The 23984-nt window shown below is 36.4% G+C and overlaps 1 protein-coding gene and 1 long non-coding RNA gene across 2 annotated transcripts; one reads left to right on the top strand and one right to left on the bottom strand.

Annotated features, from left to right (window-relative positions):
* The first annotated feature begins 1236 nt into the window (after positions 1 to 1236).
* LOC127421465 (zinc transporter ZIP4-like) lies at positions 1237 to 19736 on the top strand. Its single transcript, XM_051664526.1, has 12 exons — positions 1237 to 1553; positions 4419 to 4748; positions 7767 to 7971; positions 8193 to 8338; positions 10241 to 10412; positions 12018 to 12190; positions 13403 to 13573; positions 13849 to 13944; positions 15565 to 15619; positions 15840 to 15992; positions 16572 to 16759; positions 19206 to 19736. Exons 1-12 carry the CDS (start codon positions 1353 to 1355, stop codon positions 19332 to 19334), a joined length of 2019 nt encoding a protein of 672 aa, XP_051520486.1. The 5' UTR covers positions 1237 to 1352; the 3' UTR covers positions 19335 to 19736.
* Positions 12071 to 23543, bottom strand: LOC127421466 (uncharacterized). Its single transcript, XR_007893996.1, has 3 exons — positions 23301 to 23543; positions 23054 to 23149; positions 12071 to 12206 (listed from the first exon to the last, which is right to left on the bottom strand). It is a non-coding gene; the product is annotated as an uncharacterized LOC127421466 (long non-coding RNA).
* Positions 23544 to 23984: the final 441 nt, after the last annotated feature.

The following is a 23984-nucleotide window of genomic DNA, read 5'->3' as shown; positions in this document are numbered from 1 at the left end:
TGCGCCACCTTGTGGACATTTCACCCAGAAACTAGAGCTCACATGCGCCAAGACCAACACACTCTCACGGCGAAATCGTCAGGAATTGTACGACTTTTCTAAATTTGGCTTATTCGTATGATATCGTGCGACTGCGCTCGTTTGTATTCCTACGACTTTCACTACAGCCAATGACATCGCTGGACATCGTTTCCATCTAATGTGCGACAATTACTGGCTTCTGTCACACACTACATCTTCCTATCATGTTTACACACTCTACTGATTGGTTAAGTTTAGATAAGGGTTTGGGTAAGGGCATAATATTAATAGGTATGTCCTTAACGCCTCGTGCGCGGAATTCGCGCTTACTTCCGCGTTAGATATCCGGGAATTTGCACGTGATGAAGTCGTACGAGTTTATGCGAACAACATCGTGCGAGACCATACGAAATAGCCAACTCGTAAATTATGCACCACTTTTCATGAGATTAGGTTGGCCAAGACTTCACACAACACTTCCAGCTTCGACCACTGGGGGGCAGTGCTTCAAATTTTGGTAAGCACAGACCGATTTCAACTGAAGAACTTTGGACGTACAGTCACCGAATTCACAGTGAGATCAGTCTGACCAACCAGCTCTGCATTAAATACACAAAATCTTCCTAAACCCCAAAATGCATTATGTTTTACAACTATTATAAATATTACAGGAATATTCCGGGTTCAATACAAGTTAAGCTCAATCGACAGCATTTGTGGCATAATACTGACTACCACACAAATTAATTTTGATTTGACCCTTCTTTTATAGGTACCAATAGTATGCAATGTTAAGTCTCAACCAGCTCTCACTGCATGCAAATTGAATTACTAATTTCAAGCATTTAAGCATTAGCCTTTTAAGATTGTAAGATCACGAAAAACACAAATTCATTCAAGTGTATCCAGCTTTTGACTGGTATAGGGTATATTACCCATGCAAGGCCCATTCTCAGAGGGATTTTTGGTGTGTGTAGCATTTAAATATGCTTTCTCCCTGCTCAGCTCTCATTTTCTTTCTTAAAATAAATTATTTGGCAGTATACCTGGAGAGCAGGTGCTGAAAAGCCCTGAAAACAGATCTCCAGGCAGGGCAGCCCCTGTCCGAACCCCTCAGTGCAGGTGAACGGAAGAGGCTTCCCTCCTTTATGAGACGTGTATGTGAGCAGGTGGAGAAGTGACCAATCAGAGGGCAAGAAGAGCTTCTACCTGAGCAGGTATCACTTATGTGAAGAACTCTAAATCTCCTGTGTGTGTGAGGGCAATCTCTCGGACCTGTCTCACCTGAAAGACCCTCTTAATAGAGAAAATAGGGGCCAAACACATCGATTATGGAGACTAGAGGAGTGATTGCGCTTTGTTTCACCTGTCTCAGCTTGTTCAGCGGAGCGCATGGCGATAAACGGGACATTTTCGCGAAAGTTGTGGATTTGGTGTCTCCAGGACAGGAGTTCCTCACAGAAGATGCGGTTCGCTCGGTTTTTGAACGGCTGGAGGAACGTGTGCAGTGCTCCGGTGTGTCGTGTGGAAAGGTGAGATCTATTTGAGGCTCTTTTGGAGAGGTCGAGGTCCAGCGCGCACATGCGGCGGCTGTAGGGTCGTGCGCTACACCTGACAGAGCAATCTCACTGAAGAATATACCACTGTAATATAGTCTAAATATTGTTCATGCCAATGCTTAAAAAATATATTTTTGCGGAACGACTTTGGGAGAAAAAAATAAAATAAAAAAAATAAAAAAAACATGTTTACAATCAGTAAGAGAAAGTCGGGTAAATCTCATAAGGGTGTAGTTGACAGGCTATAACATGTCCATTAACTTCTTAAAATCAATATCACGATTCTAGGTTCAAATTGCTTTTAAAGCTTTTCACTTTCCCAGTAATAAACTTTCCACACACGTCAAACCCTAACAGGCATGTTGTCACACTGTATGGGGTAAGTTGTCACAACAGGAATCTGCTGTTTATTAACACTGATTTGAGAAATATATATATATATATATATATATATATATATATATATATATATATATATTAATTAGGATTTGAAACACTTGTAAAGTGTCACTGGTTATCACTAGTAAAAAGACTTCATGAACATGCATTTCAAATGTATTTTAGGCTAAACAAATTATGAAACACACAAACAATAATAATAAAAAAAAGACAAATGCAAAAAAATGTCAAACTATTGTTTTGGCCAACAGATATTGTAATGAATGAGTTGTAGCCGATTAAGTGACAACATTTTGCAAAAACACTTAAAATTTTGACCAAAAAAATGTGTTTAACCTGACATTTATGTAAAATACTCTTGTCCTGAGAACACAGTGTTTCTGTTCAAATCTGCCTTATGACCCTTCTGAATGTATGCCAGTGTGAGTTTTATTGTGTTCACTTGTTTATCCAAATGTTTCAAAATGTATGATTTTGTCATTTTGAGAATCAGAATAAGAATTAGCTTTGTTGCTAAGTGTTGTCACGTACACAAGGATTTTTTTTTTTTTTTTTTTTTTTTTGGTGATAGGAGAAACATGCTGTTTCTGGCCATTTTACATGCACATGTTACCAGGCACGATCATATTTGTTTATCAAGAAAATTCACGTTGGATCATAATTTCTTTTTTTCTAGTAAGACCTTTGATATTAGGGCAAAAATCGTATTCTTGATAATAATTTTTGTATTGATTTCCTGTAAAAATATCTAAATATCCTTAAAACAAGATCAATTTGATTTATCTTGTTTTAGAAACAACACTGCATAAGATAATTTGGTTTTTCAGAGAATGTATTTTTAACATACGCATTTTGTCTTACTGTACTGACAGAGTTTTTATAGTCAAAACAAGTGAAAAAATCTACCAGTGCTGAAGAAGTAATCCAAAGTATTTAGATTACATTACTGACCTTGAGTAATCTAACGGAATACATTACAAATTACATTTTACAGCATGTATTCTGTAATCTGTACTGGAAAACATTTCAAAAGTAACCCTCCCAAACCTGCTCATACAGTAAAGGCAGAACATGATATTTTGTCAGGAACTCTGATTACCATGTTAAAGTGTTGTGAGGGTGTGTTTGTGAAGTGAACTTTGTATTTCTTTAAAGATTAATTCTTTTACTGATTGGAGATTCTTGTCAGTCCAAAAAGTTGTTTTGAAAAATGTACTTTGGAATTTATTTATTTTTATGAGTATTTTTGTTGAATGACTTTTATATTTTTAGGGCATAACAGCAATGACTTGCCACAAGAAAAGGTTAAATATTGTTAGAATATGTTTTTATTTTTATTCATTTTGTATTTTTTTACTTTGAGAAAATTCAGACATAAAAGAAACCAGAAACAATGTCAAATGAAATCTCTTTAAAGGGACAGTTCACCCAAAAATGAAAATTCTCTCATCATTTACTCCCCCTCATGCCATCCCAGATGTGTACGACTTTCTTTCTTCTGCAGAACACAAATGAAGATTTTTAGAAGAATATCTCAGCTCTGTAAGTCCATACAATGCAACTGAATGGTGACCAAAACTTTGAAGCTCCAAAAGCACATAAAGGCATCATAAAAGTACTCCATATGACTCCAGTGGTTTAATCCAAATCTTCTGAAGTGATATGATAGGTGTGGGTGAGAAACAGAACCATATTGAAGTCACTTTTTACCTAAAATCTCCATTTTCACTTTCACTTCCACATTCATCCACCTACTGATAGTAAGAAAGGACTTAAATATTGATCTTCTCATCCAGCCCTATTATATCACTTCAGAAGACATGGTTTAAACCACTGGAGTCTTATAGATTACTTCTATGCTGCTTTTATGTGCTTTTTGAACCTTCTGAGTTCTGGTCACCATTCACTTGCATTGTATGAACCTACAGAGCTGAAATATTCTTCTGAAAATCTTCATTTGTGTTCTGAAGAAGAAAGAAAGTCATACACATCTGTGATGGCATGAGGGTGAATAAATGATGAGAGAATTTTCATTTTTGGATGAACTGTCCCTTTAATACCTCAACTCTTTCTCCTAGACACCAATGAGATTTAAATGGGGAAGTCTCCTGCTTCTCAGATATTTCTCCTGAGAATAAGACCCCAGAGATTTCACATGTGTCTCCTCTACAGTTTCAGAAGAGATCTCAACAATGTCTTAAACTCTGCTCAAAATTTCAGCTCAAACATATTGAACACAAAGTGCAAATGACCTGAGCTATACCATTCACATTCATTTGATATCTCTATACTTTACTGTATGTTAACAATTGACTCAATTGCATTTATTTATTTCTCCAAAGGAATTTTAGGAGAAACATCTGAGACAAAGGCAAACTACTGCTTTTCCAATGTTTGTAATGTTGGTATATCTGTTTGTTTTTTTCTTCTTGTTTATAGTGCCTCTCTGTGGAACATTTGCCCCAGCTGTTGAGTAACTACACCAGCTCACAGGGGCTGCAGATGGAGGACTTCTTCACGATGGCCCCTGGGTGCTGCTTGTTTCTGAGCGGTCCACTTCACACCTGCGGGGTCATTCATGAGGGCCACTGGGGCGAAGAGACCGAGCATTTCATTGAAACAATCTTAGGCCACGGTCACCATGATGACCATAACAACAACACGCCCACCAGCCATCCTCCCCATGGTGATATCAGCGCCACAGAATATGAGGGTTTAGAGAGACTGTTTCATGACATGGAAAAATACTCTCAGCCCGACACACATGAGGTCAGTGCAAATAATTGAGTGTCACTTACCCTTAATTTGAGCAATAGTAATAGTGATGCTTGCCTTAGCATGTTTTATGTTTTATCTAAATGCTATCATCACAATAGTGTTTAATCAAATGAATCATAAAACTTGAATCAAATGATAGTATAAGAATTAATTTTCAACAAAACATTGCAGTTATTTTTGGTCAAATAAAGTCCCGCACAATAGAGCTTCACAGTATAAATGAAAGATTATTATTATTATTATTATTATTATTATTAAATATAAAACAATTTAATGTGAAATTGTTATCAATAGTAGTAGTATTACTACTACATTGAGTATGATCTTTTATTCAATATGGTAGTAATTGCACAAATCCAGTTGAATCAAGCTTTTATTTTGGCAGAAAACTGAGTGAAGACTCATTGATTCAGAGGCGTTTAGCACATGCAGACTATATATATTTAATTAATGAAATTACATCCTTTTTCAGTTTAATAATCACACTTGGCCATATTTCAATTTAACTATTAATTATAGGAAAAATAGTAGTGGATGTTTCCCAGCGGCGGTTCTAGCTTGTATGGCGCCCTGGGCGAACCCCCACTTCAGTGCCCTGTGTAAGCTCCCTGTGCTGACCCGCCAACAAATTATGTTGGGGTGTTAAGGGGTTAGGGGGTGCAGAAGGGGTTGCCCATGCCGCCACCAGCAAGATGCCACCCCAGGAGGCTACCCATGTCACCCATACCTAAGTCCGCCACTGATGTTTCCCAATAATGAAAACATCCAGGCACTCATGTGGAATTTCAATATTTAAAAGCCTTTATTAGAGGGACATTCTGATGAAGACCTGTTTGGGCGAATACGCGTTGGTGTTTTTTAAGATGTAGCCACTGATATATATATATGTATAGAACTGGATCGCTGACGCAACATTAAACTGCCAGCAGGAGGTGAAGCCACCGGAAGTGTTCGAGTGGCCATCTTGGTATGCCCAAACTTTCATAGAGCATCAATGACCGAAAGGCGAAAAAGCCCCCTTTTCACCATCTCTGGTCTCAGGACACAGCAGTCGCATTTTGCCCTCCAGAGACAATCATGTTTAATGTTTAATTTGCTCGTTATGGATAATATTCGTTATGAGGGAGAAGATATATATGGATTGTGATCTCAGAGCATCACCTGCCCCGGTGTTCAGTCTATCAGTGTAGCACAACGATCACCAAAGGAAGCAGGAAAACTGCCCACAAGTTGTATTGTTAGGGAAAATCTGTAATAGATGCTTGTAAGGATGACAATACATTCTTACCTCCAAACGGGACTTTAAAAATCACCTTAAATGCCCAGGATTGCCTGTTTTCATACTGAATTGCTCTCTGTTGTCATGCATGGATACATGTCATAAATACGTGTTCGTTTGCCATTTAAACCTAGCGGTATCAGTTTAATTTTAACCAGCTTTGCATCACATGTGATAGAGGGAGGGAGAGTGCACGCTCTTATTGAAGTGACTGTGAGAAAAAGGCACTTTTTGATGAAAACATTAAACAAGTAACTCTGAACAAACACTTGGATGTTCACAATACATAAGTCTGAAAATGTCTGTATCTTACCTCAGTTTCAGTGAACATTCAGCTGATCTGTTCGCTGATGAAGTTTATCAGAGGTGGATACTGTTGATATAGATACACATAACTCACTCGGGCTTTCAAGGAACAGGAAAAATTCCTGACTTAAATAAATAAATAATTGCATGTTTAGGATGTTTGCGTTGTAGGGATGTACATGCAGATTTCAGATATAAAATCGGTGATTGAATGACTAATGTTTACTCGCTGAAATGAGATGATTTCTTATGAAGTCGATAGGGACATTGGAATATTTGGGCAAAGCAATATGGCAGCGCAGTGGCTTCACTGATATGATGTCATGAGCAATCCAGTTCTGTATATATCAGTGGATGTAGCCCCTTTAATAGAGGCTTTTTAATATTGAAATGCATGAGTGCCTGGATGTGGATTAATGTTTTCATTATTGGGAAACATCAACTACTGTTTTACATGTATTTTACACCCTTCCTTGTGCACTTGTACCTTTTTTTATATACCAGATGCAATATGTATGCAAAGATGTAATTTCTTTCATTAATTATTAATTATTTGATAGTGAAATTGTCATTAATTTCATCCCAAATTTGAAAAAATACTTCAAATTAATTTTGACTCATCCCTCCTTATCTTTAAAAAAAGGCAAAAATGTGTGTTCCAGTGAGACACTTGCAATAGAAGTGAATGGGGACAAAAACGTAAACGTTAAAATACTCACAGTTTCAAAAGTATAGACATAAGACGTAAACAATATGTGTATTAACGCTTACTAAACACAAATATATATATATATATATATATAACTTTTTTTAAAGATTATTTCATTAAATTTTCTGTATTTTCTTTATGAAATTGAAAATGCATAAATCTTAAAATATTTTTTGAGTGTAACCTCTGTGTAGAGTTTTGCCCAATTAACTTTGTTGTCATGACTACGCAATGACATAAATCCTAAAATGACTGTAAAACAACATTTAAACATTTAAACAACTTTCCAGCTCAAATAATACAGTAATTTTACAGAAGAATGAATGTAAGTGCTTTTATAAAATTATAAGCTTCACATTTCTGCCTTTAAACCTTCCATAAATTGGCCCCATTGACTTCCATTGTAAGTGTCTCACTGCAACCTCAATATTTGCTTTTTTTAAAGAAAAGGAGGGATGAGTCAACATTTTATTTTTTATTTTTTTTATTTTTTTGTGGTAATCAGCATTATGCCACAAATGCTTTTGATTGAGCTTAACTTGTACTGAACCCGGAATATTCCTTTAATTGCATTTTTCTGACTCAATTCCACGGATCTGTCTGTGTTTCCACATTTTAGTAATCATAAGGTCCTTCAAACACCACAGTAAGAAATGACATGATTGACATCTCATATTGATGGCCACATCTATCATGTGTTTATCCACATATTTAGTCATGTCTCTCTCTGAACGACATCCTGGAAGAGAGCAGCGATGATCACGGAGACCACACGCATGTCGAGCTGGATGCCGTGTTCGGAAACATCGTGTTTCACGCTCTGCGTGGAGACTGCATGAGGGCGTACGTCCTGCCTGAGCAAGAGTACTTCCTTGATTACATCTTCAACCTGTTTGGCTCTGAAAATCTCACACTTCATGGTATGAATGTTTGATTATCCTGCAGTAGATTCCCACCAAAGAATTTCCATGACATTGTTGGAGGTTTTTTAAGGATCATTTTCAAGAGATTGCACTTACAAAGAGTCATTTCTAGCCAATGAATCATCGTGAATCATGGGGTCCTCAATGTTTTAAAGACTTCAGACAGTATTTGCTTTTAATCTGTATGGGGTTTCTTTAACGTTGTCATTTTTTGGCAGATTTTGAAGAGCTTCTGAAGACCTTAAACCTGGGCGGAGAGGAACACGATCATGACCACGACCATCTTGAAGCTGAATCCCACCACAGAATGACCCGCAAACAAAGTCATCCAGAGGGTCACCATAGCAACAGCAGCTGGGATGCGGTAACCATTCACATAAGTAGATTAAGAGTCCAACCTCTTCACCTGAGAAATCAGAATAATAGTATGAGATGGCAAAATCACAAGAAATCGTACGAGGTGGCTTGTACAAATACGACTTTTAATCCCATAAAGAAAAATAAACAAACCAACGAACAATGTTATTATAATTTTTCCTAAGTTTAACCCATAGCCTAAACCTAACCATAAAGTATCACTCGTTACACAAACCCAAAAATAACTAAATATTTTATTAGGAAAATTTCCGTAGTGTACTATGGATGAAAGAAAACAGTGAGTTTTGGAACAAGACAAGAGAGGTGTATTACAGGTTATTGACATACATTAGTCATTTGCATACATAAATATATATGCAAATATGGGGGGGGGGGGGGTCGTTTTCATTGTTGATGGGTTTACGAGCAGGGGGATCACCAAACTGGATCGCGCAACCTTAAAGCCCAGGGCCCCCCCGGAAAGTCAAGGGCCTCTGTGCACTGGCCCCATTGGCCCGGTCGGTAATCCATCCCTGTTGAGATCATATTTTGTTGATTGGTTGTTCTCTATGAAAATAAAAGTCATACCTTTTCGAATACAAGCCAAGTCGTACAATATCTTACGATTTCACCATCTCATACAGTATAAATAATTATGAGTTATCATGAGACTTCAGTGGATGAACCTCATAAAAACATCATACTTCAAAATGCCATATTTGACCCCAAACGAGAGAAAGATTTAAATGAATATATATATATATGAAATGAAAGAAAATTCAATCTGTTTTTTAAACCATTAAAATTATTTGCATTATGGAAGTATTTTTATATTGACTTTGACAATTAAGGACAACATGAAATGCGATTCACAACCTATTTAACTTCCATAATGTGATTTGTTTTTCAAATGATATTTATGTTATCTATCATGCATTGATTGGATAATTAAAAGTGATCACTATATGACTGCAATATATATGACTGACAAGTAAACAACCAAAAAGTATAAGAAATTCTTCTAATGTATTAAAATGTTTTTTAAATGAAATTATAGTTTTTTTTTTGTTTGTTTGTTTGCATTAGGTTTCTTTGCATCACGGTAAAGAGAATTCTCTTTATTTCTTTTAGCAAAATATAATTGAATTTTATAATGTATTTCTTTTCATTTTGGGGCAATATATGACCCGGACATCTTCGTACAAGTGTGCTTTAAACTGATCTTTAATCAGTTTTCCATACTTGACACTCTGACCTCAATAATAACAAGCCAAACTCCACAGCAGCTCTCAGATCAGTGTAATAGTGTATTTTACGACTATTAGAAGATAGTTGTGATGTAGTTATGTGAGGCACGCAACAGAAATCTAATCATTTAGCCGTGACATTTTTGGTCTGTATGAGAAATGATTTTGAGTCCTGTAACATGAAGTGTCAGTGGCGTCCGGTAATGTTTATCTCTGTTGATGGATGTTGTGACATACGCTGTGATCTGAGACCGCAAAACTTGTTTTCATCTGTCTGTAATAATAATCAGAGTGAAATTTAGCAGTGCATGTGCTGTCTGATATCCGGCTCGTTTTTAATCATGATGAATATTTCCAATTTCTTTAAGCTCACACGCCGTCTACATATGGCCTGTTTTTTGACATCCGTGCAATTAGTAATTTTAGGGAATAGTAGCCTACATTAACTAAACTCATGAGTGTTTCATGCATGAAATAAAATATTGATGCCAAATGAAATGTTTTCTGTTTTATCCTTTTTTACATTTGCATCTTTCAGTATACATTTAAGCAGTATCACAAAATGAAGAGTGCTGTTGCACTGCAAATACAGTAGACAAAAATACTGATTACAAAAAATGTTTTGCAGTGCAGAACTAAAGTATACTGTGTTTCATGTGCAGACGTGTTTCAGTGCTGAAGATCTTCTAAGAATCCACCAGATAAACTCCACAGCACTGACCCGAGATCAGTTCACACAGCTCAGTCCTGCCCTGATTCAACAGATACTCAGTGGAGGCTGTTCTCAGATCAGCCCCAGTCCAGTGATACCCAACTCGCTCAGTGCCGCTGAGAGTGAGTAAACTGTTCCTACAACATCATATGATGAGCACTTTAAAACTTTATTCATTTATTAATTACATTCAGTTACAGTACATATTGAAATTCTGAAAAAGAAACATCACAGTTTTCGGGAATGCTTTAGAGTACTGTTTCATACTTAACAGATAACATATGTGCCACATAACACCACCACTACAGTGCCTGGTAGAGTATCAAGACTAGTTCACTTACCTTAAATAAAGGGAGGTTGTACTGCATGTGCGCGAGATCTTCGTCAGGTTTTAGGTTTTAGAACTGATTTCTGGTTAAAGAACGCATATGCATCTCTGATGATGCAATTACATGTTGACAACAAAAGTGTAATTGTTCACATTTTAGACACTGGATTAATGTTTTATCGAGTAATTAATTAGTAGTTGTTATTGTTTACTCATAGTTAGTTAGTAGTTCTCAGTGAGGCAAATAAAATTCAGTAAATATGTATTAGCTAACACTACAACAGTCATCAGATCACTATTACTTAATGATTAGTTAACTGTGTTTCTATATAAGTTAATAGTAGTGACTGAAGTGTTAATGTAGTACTACTCATTTGTCCTGCATTAATTCCTGCATAGTCACCTATTAAGTATAAAACAGTATTCTAAAGCATTACCCAGATTTCTTATTTCTCAATTGTTTCTCCAAACCAGCAATGAGATTAAAAGGAGACTTTCTGAAAAACTTTATTTAGCTATTTATTAATTACATTCAAATGCATAATAAAATTCTGAAGAAAAGAAAAATCCCAAATTGTATCTTTTTGATTTGTTTCTCCTAATCTGCAATGAGATTAAACTCTACTTCAAAAAACTCCAGTAATCTCACATCTGTCTCTTTCATATGAGATCTCAACAATATCTCAAACTGTGTTTAGATTTTGCAAGAAACTGCTGCAAAGTATTTAATTAAAAATGTAATACAAACTCAAAAATGTCCAAATTAGGGGGCCTGGGTAGCTCAGTCGTAAAGACGCTGACTACTACCCTTGGAGTTCGCTAGTTCGAATCCCAGGGCATGCTAAGTGACTCTAGCCAGGTCTCCTAAGCAACCAAATTGGCCCGGTTGCTAGGAAGGGTAGAGTCACATGGGGTAACCTCCTCGTGGTCGCTATAATGTGGTTCGTTCTCGGTGGGGCGGATGGTGAGTTGAGCATGGATGCCACGGTGGATGGTGTGAAGCCTCCACACGCGCTATGTCTCCGTGGCAACGCGATCAACAAGCCACGTGATAAGATGCACGGGTTGACGGTCTCAGACACGGAGGCAACTGGGATTCGTCCTCTGCCACCCGGACTGAGGCGAATCACTACACGACCACGAGGACTTAAAAAGCACATTGGGAATTGGGCATTCCAAATTGGGAGAAAAAAGGGAAAAAAACAAATTCCAAATTATATATTATATTATATTATACAAAACTGGCACTTTCTGAAAACTGGTTTTCTGGTAACAAACCTGATTCTGCTAGAATCACCAGTTACTGTTCACAAAGCACAGAATGAATGGCATGCCTGTGAATCATGCAAACACAATGCTGTTCTTTATTCAGTTCTAAGAATGTGTTCTTTGTGTGCAGAATATGGATACGCCACCCTCGCCAACCTCATCATCTGTCTGATGGCCATGTTTGGAATCGTGGTGCTGTTGTTTTCCGCCTGTACTCAAGTGTTTGAACTCTGCATTCAGTTCTGCATCAGTCTCGCTGTGGGGTCGCTGACCGGTGACGCGCTATTGCATCTCCTGCCTGCGGTGAGCAAACTACCATCTGTATTTAGAGAAATTTATAAGAACACAAATGGCTTTTTAGTCTCATTTTAACCATGAGATGAGTGATTATATGCTACAAACCAGTTGAGATGAATGTTTAAAAAAAAAAACATGAAAATTTAAATTGCACTGTGTATTTTGCCAATTACGCCAAACGGAATTACTAAAATAATCACTGTTTTCTAAGAGATTCCCTGTCTTCCATTGGTCTTATAAAAAGATAGTCCCACCTCAAAATCACCTCATTGCTTGTGTCAAAAATATAAAACTACTGAAGTATAGAAACATTATATTTTAAATATTTTGCAAAATATGCATATACTGTATATACAAACAAATAAGTAGTTTGACAGTGTAGGGAGAGCGAATTGATTGTGTCATTCACATTGAGTCCTGGCTGTGGGCGGAGCTGCAGAGCTCTTTTGGTGCACTTTGTTGGCAGCGATTCTCTGATTGGTGAATTTTCCCTCTTAGGATCATGGGTAGTGTAGTGCTTTATCAGAAAGTCTTCTATTATGCACAATTTATTAAAATTAAGTTGAAATAACGTGGACTGATGACTTCAACAGAAGTACATATCATCGATTAACAAACTTGGAGCTCACAGTTGGTCTGTCTTTAAAGGTTTGTAAGTTATCATTAAAAAAATATGTCTATAGAGAAAATGAATGGGATTTTTACTTCTGGAACCAGACTGTTGTACTCTGTCATACCCTTCCAAAACACATGTCCACTACTAAGTAAACAAAACTCCACATCATTCTAAATAACCCTCTGATAGTTCTGGAATCCCTTTTTGGCAAGGAATCTCCCAAAAACTTTTCGAAATGTTGCCTTTTCCAGTTTAACTGGTCAGAATTGGTCACACCGCATGGCACACATTATTTTCCCTGGGCAGTCGCTCGTACAAACATCGCCCACGTTCACTCATCCATTTAGAAGCATGACAACATAACTACAGCCCTGTCACACCATGTCATCGCGCAGAGTGGAAAATAATAGGATTGCTGAGAAGAAACCAGAAATAAGGTCTTGCTTATTTAACGCAGACAGGGATTACTTCACAGTGCTGCAGGGAAATCAAAGCAGACGACAACATTTTAGATTGGGATTAATTTCATTGGCAGTGTATGGTTTCATTGCTTTGTGAGTCCTTACATCTGTGAACGATTGTTTGTGTGTCTGTTTGTGTAGTTTTTGGGCCTTCACGTTCATGATGACGGAAACAATCACGACCATTCAGAAGACAACCTCGACTTTGTGTACAAACTCTTGGTGCTCATTGGAGGCATCTATTTCTTCTACGTGATGGAAACCATCTTCTCCATCATTACTCGTGGAGAACATCACCACCATCATGATGGAGTGAGTCTTCTGTGTTATTCAGAAATGTTATTAAAGGGATAGCTGCCCTCGTGTCCTTCCGAAACTCCATTAAAGAGCCATAAAGTAGTTTGTATAGAACTCATGCACAATATTCCAAGTCTTCTGAAGTCACAAGAAAGCTTTGTGTGAGGAACAGACCGAATTTATGTTGTTAATCAATGAAAATGCTTTACTGAAGATCTTCTGAGACCTGTGAGAGAGGTCAATTATAAATCCATTCTTAAATAATTAGCTGTTGTTGCCTTGTGTTGCAGGAGGAGTCGGATCTTCATCACTGTGACCACGGGAAAGTTCTGCAGATGTTCCAGAGAGACAAACAGAACAAACACTCAAGCTCTCAGGCTGATCTGGTGAGAAAGTTGGTCCATGTAAACGTTAACGGACAACTGGAGAAAATTATTTGAGCTGTGTCATTCAGGATGTTATGGAATCGGAAAGAAAAACTATTAGACTGGAATCATGATCGATTTGGAGCATGCTCTTACAGTCTTTCCAAAGTTTCCCAAAAACTCTCTATTAATTCTATTAATTTGCCCAAACAAAGGGTTAGAAATCTGAACAAACCCCAAGAAATAAAATATTATATATATATATATATATATATATATATATATTATTTTATTTATTTTTTATTTTTGCAGAGTGCTGAAGTTAAATACTTGGGGTTTGTTATATATTATTATTATACATTTCTATATGTACATTTTCTCTCTTTCTCTCTCTCTCTCTCTCTCTCTCTCTCTCTCTCTCTATATATATATATATATACAGGGTTGGTGAGTAACGGAATACATGTAACAGGATTACGTATTTAAAATACAAAATATAAGTAACTGTATTCCACTACAGTTACAATTTAAATCATTGGTAATTAGAATACAGTTACATTCAAAAAGTATTTAGATTACTGAAGAGATTACTTTGCATTTTATTGTCATTTGTTTCATTTAATATTTAGTCCTTTCAGATGGAAAACATTTATACATATAAATAATGCGATCCAAAGTGTATTTGAACAGCGGTGAAACACTTTCTTATGATGTGTTACATTCATACGAGCAGACAGAGAAGTAAGTTTGAAGTAAGTTTGGAGCAGAAGAAATAGAAATAAACCTTGTGTAAATTTTCAGCTTTATGCTAAGCTAAAATGCTATTTCTAGCCATTTTACATGCACATTTTACCAGTCACGATCATATTTTTTATCAAGAAAATTCACGTTGGATCATAATTTCTTTTTTTCTAGTAAGACCTTTGATATTAGGGCAAAAATCATATTCTTGATAATAATTTTTTTTATTGTTTTCCTGTAAAAATATCTAAAAATCCTTAAAACAAGATCAGTTAGATTTATATTGTTTTAGAAACAACACTGCATAAGATAATTTCGGTTTTTCAGAGAATGTATTTTTAACATGTGTATTTTGTCTTACTGTACTGACAGAGTTTTTATAGTCAAAACAAGTGAAAAAATCTACCAGTGCTGAAGAAGTAATCCAAAGTATTTAGATTACATTACTGACCTTGAGTAATCTAACTGAATACATTACGAGTTACATTTTACAGCATGTAATCTGTAATCTGTAGTGGAAAACATTTCAAAAGTAACCCTCCCAACCTTGTGTATATATATATATATATATATATAGTCTTGTTTTCTAGTAAAAATGTTTTCTAGTAAAAAAAAGATGTTTTTATAGAATGTCTCTTATATTGTTTATTTTATAAAGTTAATAACTGCTTTGGCAAATATTTTCTTGTTTTAAGCATTTAAACTAAAAAAAAAACAATTGCCAGAATTAAGCTTAAAACAAGAAAATTGTGTGAAAATACAAATGTTATTTTTTTAAGGATGTTTTGATATTTTTACTAGAAAACAAAAGTACTGTTTAGGAAAATTGCATTTCCAGTGCGTGTATATTGTCCAACTTTGAGTTTATCGGTTGTAAGTGAAGCTTTCTATTGATTGTAGGTGGATACAGAAAAAAACGAGAAGTCCTTCCTGGAGCCTGCTGTCCACAGAAGAGGTGAGACGAACCACAACTGATTTTTCCAGCAGTCCATGTTGATTTCTAGACTCTGTAAATGATTATTCACCACTTAGAATTAATCACATATCTGTGTTTAGCACCTAAATTACACATGGCGTTCGATAAATGAACCGGTATAGCTCAAATGACCCAGACTGTTAATAAAATCCCATGAGGCTACTTGGTAAACATTTTTGTCTTTTTTATTCTCATTCAGAACAGCGTTTGCTTCCTTATATGATCACCATTGGCGACAGCATACATAACTTTGCGGATGGTTTGGCAGTCGGCGCTGCGTTCTCCGTGTCGTGGCGATCAGGACTGGCCACGTCACTGGCCGTACTCTGTCACGAGCTGCCACATGAGTTGGGTGAGACATCTAGTGCTTGTATGACATTAATATACGTATATAAACACACAACAGAGATACACTTATTTACAACTGCTTTATCCTACAGTAAGTGAAATCAACCTCATTACACACTACATAGGCGGCACACAAATAAAGCTCCTCACAAAAGCACAGGGGAGACTCACAACTGTTTCAAAAAGAGTTTGACATGTTACTTCAGTGTTGAACATAAAGTAAGCTTTGATGAAGTGCAGTTTGATAAGGACAGGTCAAACAGCAAAGGTTCTCTGTTGACTCGTATGAGTGTTTGTTCGGCTACTAAAGACAGTTTGAGGAAACAATTCAACTAGTTTCTCAAAAACACTTTATAGTCACACTTCCTCATCTGAGTCACAGAATATTCCAGATAAAGACACTCTGGACATTATTAACAGCCGTGTGCTGGGGGGGGGGGACATGTTTGAGACATTGTTGAGATCTCTACTGAAACTATAGAGGAGACATGTGGAGACACCAGTGGAGTCTTTTTCTCAGGAGAAACAAGAGACTTCAGCAAAAAAAGAGATCCCATTTGTGATTTCTGTGTTCTCGTCCCAGGTGATTTTGCGATCCTCTTACACTGCGGAGTGTCGGTCAAGAATGCCCTGTTGTTTAATGTGGGCAGCGCTCTCACCTCCTTCATTGGATTGTACATCGCATTGTCTGTCTCAACGGAAACTGTCGCCACGGAGTGGATTTCGGCTGTGACTGCCGGTCTCTTCCTGTATGTTGGTCTGGCAGACATGGTATGTTGCAGTTCACTTCAATCTGCAGTGTTTTTGCATGAAGTCTTTTTAGGAAAACGTTTAGTATCTTGCTGTGAACCATTTCCGTTTTTCATTTCCTACATCTCTCAGGACGTGATAATTAGTCAAAAAAACAGAAGTGTTTGAAGTCGAGTCATAGATACCACCACATGTCGAGACTCTGAATTTACTGTGTAGCTTAAATTGTCCTTACACTGGCTCTTCTTCCAAGAAGAATGTCATGTTACAGTTATGGTGTTTGTACATTGTACTTTAGTATATTACCATTTTCATACTCAATACATAGTCATGGGTGCTCTAGCCAAAACCACATATTAATTTTATATCACAGTAACTGTATACACTCTGGTGGCCAAAAGTTTGGAATAATGTACAGATTTTGCTGTTTCGGAAGGAAATTGGTACTTTAATTCACCAAAGTGGCATTCAACTGATCACAAAGTATAGTCAGGACATTACTGATGTAAAAAACAGCACCATCACTATTTGAAAAAAGTCATTTTTGATCAAATCTAGACAGCAGCCGTCACTCCAACACCTTATCCTTGAGTAATCATGCTAAATTGATCATTTGATACTAGAAAATCACTTGCCATTATATCAAACACAGCTGAAAGATATTTGGTTCATTAAATGAAGCTTAACATTGTCTTTGTGTTTGTTTTTGAGTTGCCACAGTATGCAATAGACTGGCATGTCTTAAGGTCAATATTAGGTCAAAAATGGCAAAAAACTTCAATACAAAGACTTCATTCAAAGGTGTACACTACAGTCTTCAAAGACAAAGGACAACTGGCTCTAACAAGGACAGAAAGAGATGTGGAAGGCCAGATGTACAACTAAACAAGAGGATAAGTACATCAGAGTCTCTAGTTTGAGAAATAGACACCTCACATGTCCTCAGCTGACAGCTTCATTGAATTCTACCCGCTCAACACCAGTTTCATGTACAACAGTAAAGAGAAGACTCAGGGGTGCAGGCCTTATGGGAAGAATTGCAAAGAAAAAGCCACTTTTGAAACAGAAAAACAAAAAGAAAAGGTTAGAGTGGGCAAAGAAACACAGACATTGGACAACAGATAATTGGAAAAGAGTGTTATGGATCTTAACCCCATTGAGCTTTTGTGGGATCAGCTAGACTGTAAGGTGTGTGAGAAGTGCCCGACAAGACAGCCACATCTATGGCAAGTGCTACAGGAAGTGTGGGGTGAAATGTCACCTGAGTATCTGAACAAACTGACAGCTAGAATAACAAGGATCTGCAAAGCTGTCATTGCTGCACATGGAGGATTTTATGATGAGAACTCTTTGAAGTAGTTTAAGAAGTTCTGAACATTTTTTTCAAATTGTAATAGTAATTATTCACGTTATTAATGTTCTGACTATACATTGTGATCAGCTGAATGCCACTTTAGTGAATTAAAGTACCAATTTCTTTCCATAAGAGCAAAATCTGTACATTATTCCAAACTTTTGGCAGCCAGTGTATATAACATTTTTCAAACATATATAAACATTTTGCGTAAAGAAATGAAGACTACATTATGACAGTCAAGGTTGTTTTTGCATTGTGACATTATTTTCAGGACACATTTCACCCCCCTAATTCTCATTACATGAATGTGTCCAGATGTTTTACTTTCACTATTCCCATTGTTTTCAGTGAAATATATCTCATTAATGTAGTTATCATTTTTTTTACTGTACATTAAAAATAAATTGTGCAATGATTTTTTTTTATTATTATTATTATTATTATTATTTTATTTTTTGGTGAAAATGAAAGACATAACCAAGGGAAAACTACTATGGTGTGTAAATAATATATTCTTTTTTTAACGATGACCATCTTTTTATTTGCACTGCGGTAATGAACATTGAGGTGTACAATGTGCACAACTGTCACAATGTAAAACAGCTTTCATTTTCTACGTGTAAAATATAATTTCTTATTTGTTTCTTTTTATTTTGGAGTAAAATATAACCAGGACATTCTCTTGATAGGTTTCATGAGAATCATCCAACTAATATTGTAAAACAAATAGTTTGAACTCTAAATTCGGCATTTCGAGACACATTCGAGACACATTCGAGACACATTTGAATCAAATGTAAATCCGATATAGATGAATTCAATATCAATTGCCATTTGTAAATAACTAAACTTTATTTTGTGTTGTGCATAAAAAAAAAATACCTGTTAATAACAAACGCTTCCTCGTTTTGGTATGTTTGGGACCCGCTCCATTTGTAAATAATGTAAAGCAGTCCTGCCGACTGATCACTGCATGGTTTTCATTGCTGCATTAACATGGTTTTCCCATCATTTTTAATGTAATGCTTTATGGTACTTTTAGTAAGAGTTATTGCATATTTTCAAATTAACATAATGCAAATTTTTTACTCTCTCTGTTTATCTCGACAGCTTCCGTCCATGGTTCACGTTGACAGTAAGAGACCTTGGATGATATTTCTTCTGCAGAATCTGGGACTTTTGTGCGGCTGGGGCATTCTGTTGTTGCTGTCCTTTTATGAAGACCAGATAGGGGTCTAAAAATACAATCTCATTAGTTTTTATTTGTGCCTTATTCCTATATTTCTCTTCTTAGAATATGTTTTGTATGGTAGTTATTGGAACATGAAATATGTGCAATTTTGTTCTGCCCTTTCTTATGTGTTTTCGTACAGAATATTTTTATATTTTTTAAATTGCATCTACGCTTGAATGGAACGGCCTGCGGTGTAAAAATCAACTGTGTGCTGCTTACAGCAAAGAAAACTGCTAAATCTCATCAAATACTCTCTGAAACAGCTAAAACAAGCAGCTTTTGCACATTTTCTGGAGTCATTATTTGTATTCATTAACAATGATTAATCATTCATTCATCTCAATCACATTTACTGTACTGATCATGGCCATAAGCGCTCTGGATATGATTAAACGGCTTCAATGTTGCTCCTGCGTTTGGATTTATAAGTATTTTATATTAGTCAATCATTTTCTGTAATGTGTTTTTGAATTGTAATATTTTTAAGTTCAACATCAGCCCAGAACCGAGTATTGAAAGCATACTTGTATAGTATGTTACACTTAAAGGAATATTTCACCCAAAATAAAAAAATAAAATAAAAAACTGTGATCATTTACTCACCCTGGTGTCGTTCCAAACCAACATAACTTAGCGCTGAACAACGCAAGTTTTCATGTGAGCCACTGTAAACAAGCTTCTCTTATAGCACTCATAAACGTGCAACGGACGTCATGATTTTCACCGAAAAATTGCTTTAAACCAGATTTTGTCACCAAAAATATTTTTCAATAATTTGACCTCGGAAGACTTGGAATATGATGGCAGAGTCGCATGGACTACTTTCATGATACATTTGACTTTAACCCCCTGAGACCCGAGCGTGACTGCTGTGTGCATTTTTCATTTCCCTTTTTGATTTATAACTAGTAGCACCTAATAAACAAGCCCCCCAAAAAAAGAAAACATTTCTACAGCAAATCGTTTTCTAAAAACTGATGTCCACATGTGTGGACAGCGGGACTAAGTTGTTAAATTTTAAGTAACACCAAGCTATAGAAAGTAAGATTGTTTTTCATCAAATAGTTTATTATGTGTCCAGGAGTGTTGCATATTCATGAGATGTTATAGACATTACAGCTGATTTTCTATAAAGCTGAATTAATAATTCTGATTCAAAGTAATGTTGGGCCTCATGTATTCAGATAGAAGACAAAGGCAGGCCTAACACAAGTTGTAAAACCTAACTCAGCCCCCACACATTCCATGTCGTAAATTATACTGAAAAAATCGCGCCAAAATCAAACGAAGGGAGTCCAAAACAGACTACAAATCCAGGAAGCCTTGCTCACTAAAGGATCGAGCTCTCAACTCCTATTGGATGAGGCACACAACATAACGTCCCTCAAACATGACATCATCAGGAGTTGAAATAATTCTGAAATGCTAAAAGATTTTGCTTCCAGCGACTTCGTTCACCGAATACGGACGTAGCTTTTGCTGCTCTCCGGTGCAACCTCGTGGCACAAGGAAGTAACGTCCGACTTGAAACTGTAGCCATACAATCTCCATCTCGCTGGACGAGTTGAGATTACTCTGTGTTCAACCAAACACTCTAACGGATCCGAAGGAGACCGCCGAGCAATTCGCATCTTCATCCGTTGGCCTACAGAAGTGAAGAGATTAAAGATTTCTCTTCCATCTCCAATCAAGTCGACATTTCTGAGTTCTCCGCCAGCCCGCCGAGAATCAACAGCCTTACCGCCCGCCAACAATCAACAGCCGTACCGCCCACCGACAGAGCGAGGAAACGGCCTCCCGTCATCACACGAGCCTCAAGGAACCGGGTCAGAGTTAAAGGACGGAGGAAAACACATTCTACCTGTGTCCTCATGCGATTCAAGTAAGAGGTTTACGTCTGGGCAGAGATAGAATATTATAGCGTGTTATTCTTGTGTTTCAAGGTTTTTGCTTGTACAGTTTACGGACCGCCATGTCCGCTCATTATTAATACTCAGGGTATTAATTATCACAAATTTGTTTTGCTGTATTGTGGTCCAACCAAATTGGACTGTTGTGCATTTTCGCCATCGCGGGTGAGATCATCCATTAGAGTCAAATAACGCAGGACTTTTACGAGCTCCGCTCGGAAAACCGCGTCTCTGAGTGATGAACACGGCTGCTTTATCTCCCACTATCACGAAATCAGCTTTCGGGCTGTCACTTAATAATCTCTCTCTCTCTCTCTCTTACTAATCACACACACACACACACACACACACACACTGTCATACACACACACCTTATGTGTTATAGGATTATTTTATTTCCATATCTAATCATGTCACTGTTTAGTTTGTAGTTGTAAGTCGGAAGTTTATTGACTGCATTGTATTAATTATTAATTGATATTACTGCATAAATAAACTTTGTTTATATTACAAAGAGAAGTGTTTTGGTTTGTTTTGCATACGCCTGTGTCATGCTGACGGGATGTCAGTGCTCGGATTCAAACCTTCATTCATTGTTTTTTTTCCCGAAAATCGATATTCTTCGGATGTCGATTTTCCTAAGAAAACAATCTAATATTGAGACTGTTATTCTATCTGGTTATTAGTCCCTGATTTCAGGGTGGTGCCCCGTCAATGTTAATCCTTATTAATATTCTATTGATTTTTGATAATTGATAATTATCTTTGATTGAATTTGAATGATCAATAAGCTAGTGTTAACTTTAATGTTTCATCGACGTTAACAATTAACGATTATCTTTGATAATTGTTGATTTAAAGGATTTAAAAAAGCTAACATTTATTCTCATCAATGTTCTATTGATTTTAATAATTAATAATTATCTTTGATAATTATTAATTATTGCTAATAACCAAACTTGCTCCTAAACGTAGCACACTACATTTACTGGAGCCCCATATGAGGTTTTAATGAGTTAGATCCAATTAATTAATTTAAATATTGATTAATAACTACAGAAATAATTATTAATTATTTCTGATAGTAACACTGATCTAAACAACCAGTAAAGCCCTACAGTAATGTCCAGCATCATCCAATCACTGTCAATCATGTTAAAATAAAATGATACATTATAAATTCTGAATCTATGTACTGATTATCATTGTCACATGTCTGTCAAACATGTTGAGTGATCCAAACATCATCTGCAGCCTGAAACTGAACTTTTGATCAGATTTTAGGAGTGAATGCACTTAACTGTATAGAGAGCTATAGGATGCTCCCTTGCTCCCTATTTAGTGAATGACTTAACCTTCAGTGAGCTGTCTGTCTGCACTGGTCTCAGAACAGTTTGAAATGCACCTTATTTTCATCCTTACTCCATATAAAGCCTCTGAAAGACACATTTTCCAGCTTTCGCATGAATACATTTATTCTCAATGTGATAATGCACAGTAAATATATATTAATGCATTTACTAAAGTTAATGAATAGAACCGTGTTGAACAGTGATAACACAATAAAATATAAAACATTTTATATTAAAATGAAGCAAAATGACCCACATAACCAAATAACCAAAATAATATTTTTTTTTCAACTTTTGAAGTAATGCGGTCCTAATTTCCACATATGTGGACATCATGTTTATCAGCGCACTGACACGTGAAAAATGAATGGATTTTATAAAGCAGCATATCAAATGAAACTAAAGACGCTCCTCTTTACAACCAAACAGCTTTCAATAAAAAGACTTAAAGAGATTTCTTACCAGAGGCACTTTTGTTGGTGCTGTGCCCGTAGAAGCGCTTCCTGGAAATCAATATCATGCTGTTGTCACGTGACGCGGTGCACCAGAAGTTTAACCCTTAAATGACAGTATGAACAGTATTCAGTCGGTTTTATTTCATTTAAATTATGTGTTGCGTATGGCGAAGCCAAAATACAACATTCACACATGTGGACACAGGGGTCGCACGAGGTTAAAATATGCATTAAAGGCATAAGACAATATTCACCACTGCCACTGTACTGAAAATATGGACAGAAACTTTTGTTAAAACATCTTTTTGTGTCCTGGACAAGGAGGAAAGTCCTACAGGTTTGGAGCGACATGAAGGTGAGTAAATAATGACAGAATTATCATTTTCAAATTAACTGTTCCTTCAATATCGAAATAAAACCTGTCAGTCGAAATAAATGCATTGTGTCATGTCTGTCTCTCTGAGAATATTCACTCCTAGATATCACAATCTGTCGCAGCATTCACTGCACAACAGTTATCAATCTCGACAGTTTCATAAGTGTTGTGCAAGCCTTGAGATGTCAACTCAGCATTATAAATCTCTTACGTGTGTGTGTGTGTGTGTGTGTGTGTGTGTGTGTGTGTGTGTGTCAGATTGTGCTGATTATGGATGTGAGACTGCATTAATGTGACATACTGTACCAAGTTCATGAGGTTTATCAGAACTGTGCCTCAACACTCGCTCATCACAACTGCAAGAAAATTACAGGTCTCTTGAAAAATAACCTGAACTGTGTTTTAAATACAGTGCATCATCTGCAAACCTCAAAAATAAAAACCTTTAAAACTGGATGAAAATAGAAAAGAGCTTTTTTGAACAGTTCTGTCAAACAAGAAGTTATTACTGTGGAAATGACATTTCAGACACGCTATGACCTGCTGTTTCATCTATCTTTGC

This window comes from Myxocyprinus asiaticus, chromosome 30 (genome assembly GCF_019703515.2).
Source record: "Myxocyprinus asiaticus isolate MX2 ecotype Aquarium Trade chromosome 30, UBuf_Myxa_2, whole genome shotgun sequence".
NCBI classification, from domain to species: domain Eukaryota; kingdom Metazoa; phylum Chordata; class Actinopteri; order Cypriniformes; family Catostomidae; genus Myxocyprinus; species Myxocyprinus asiaticus.
Note: the sequence above shows the minus strand (reverse complement) of the source record. Positions and strands in the feature narration are given on the sequence as shown.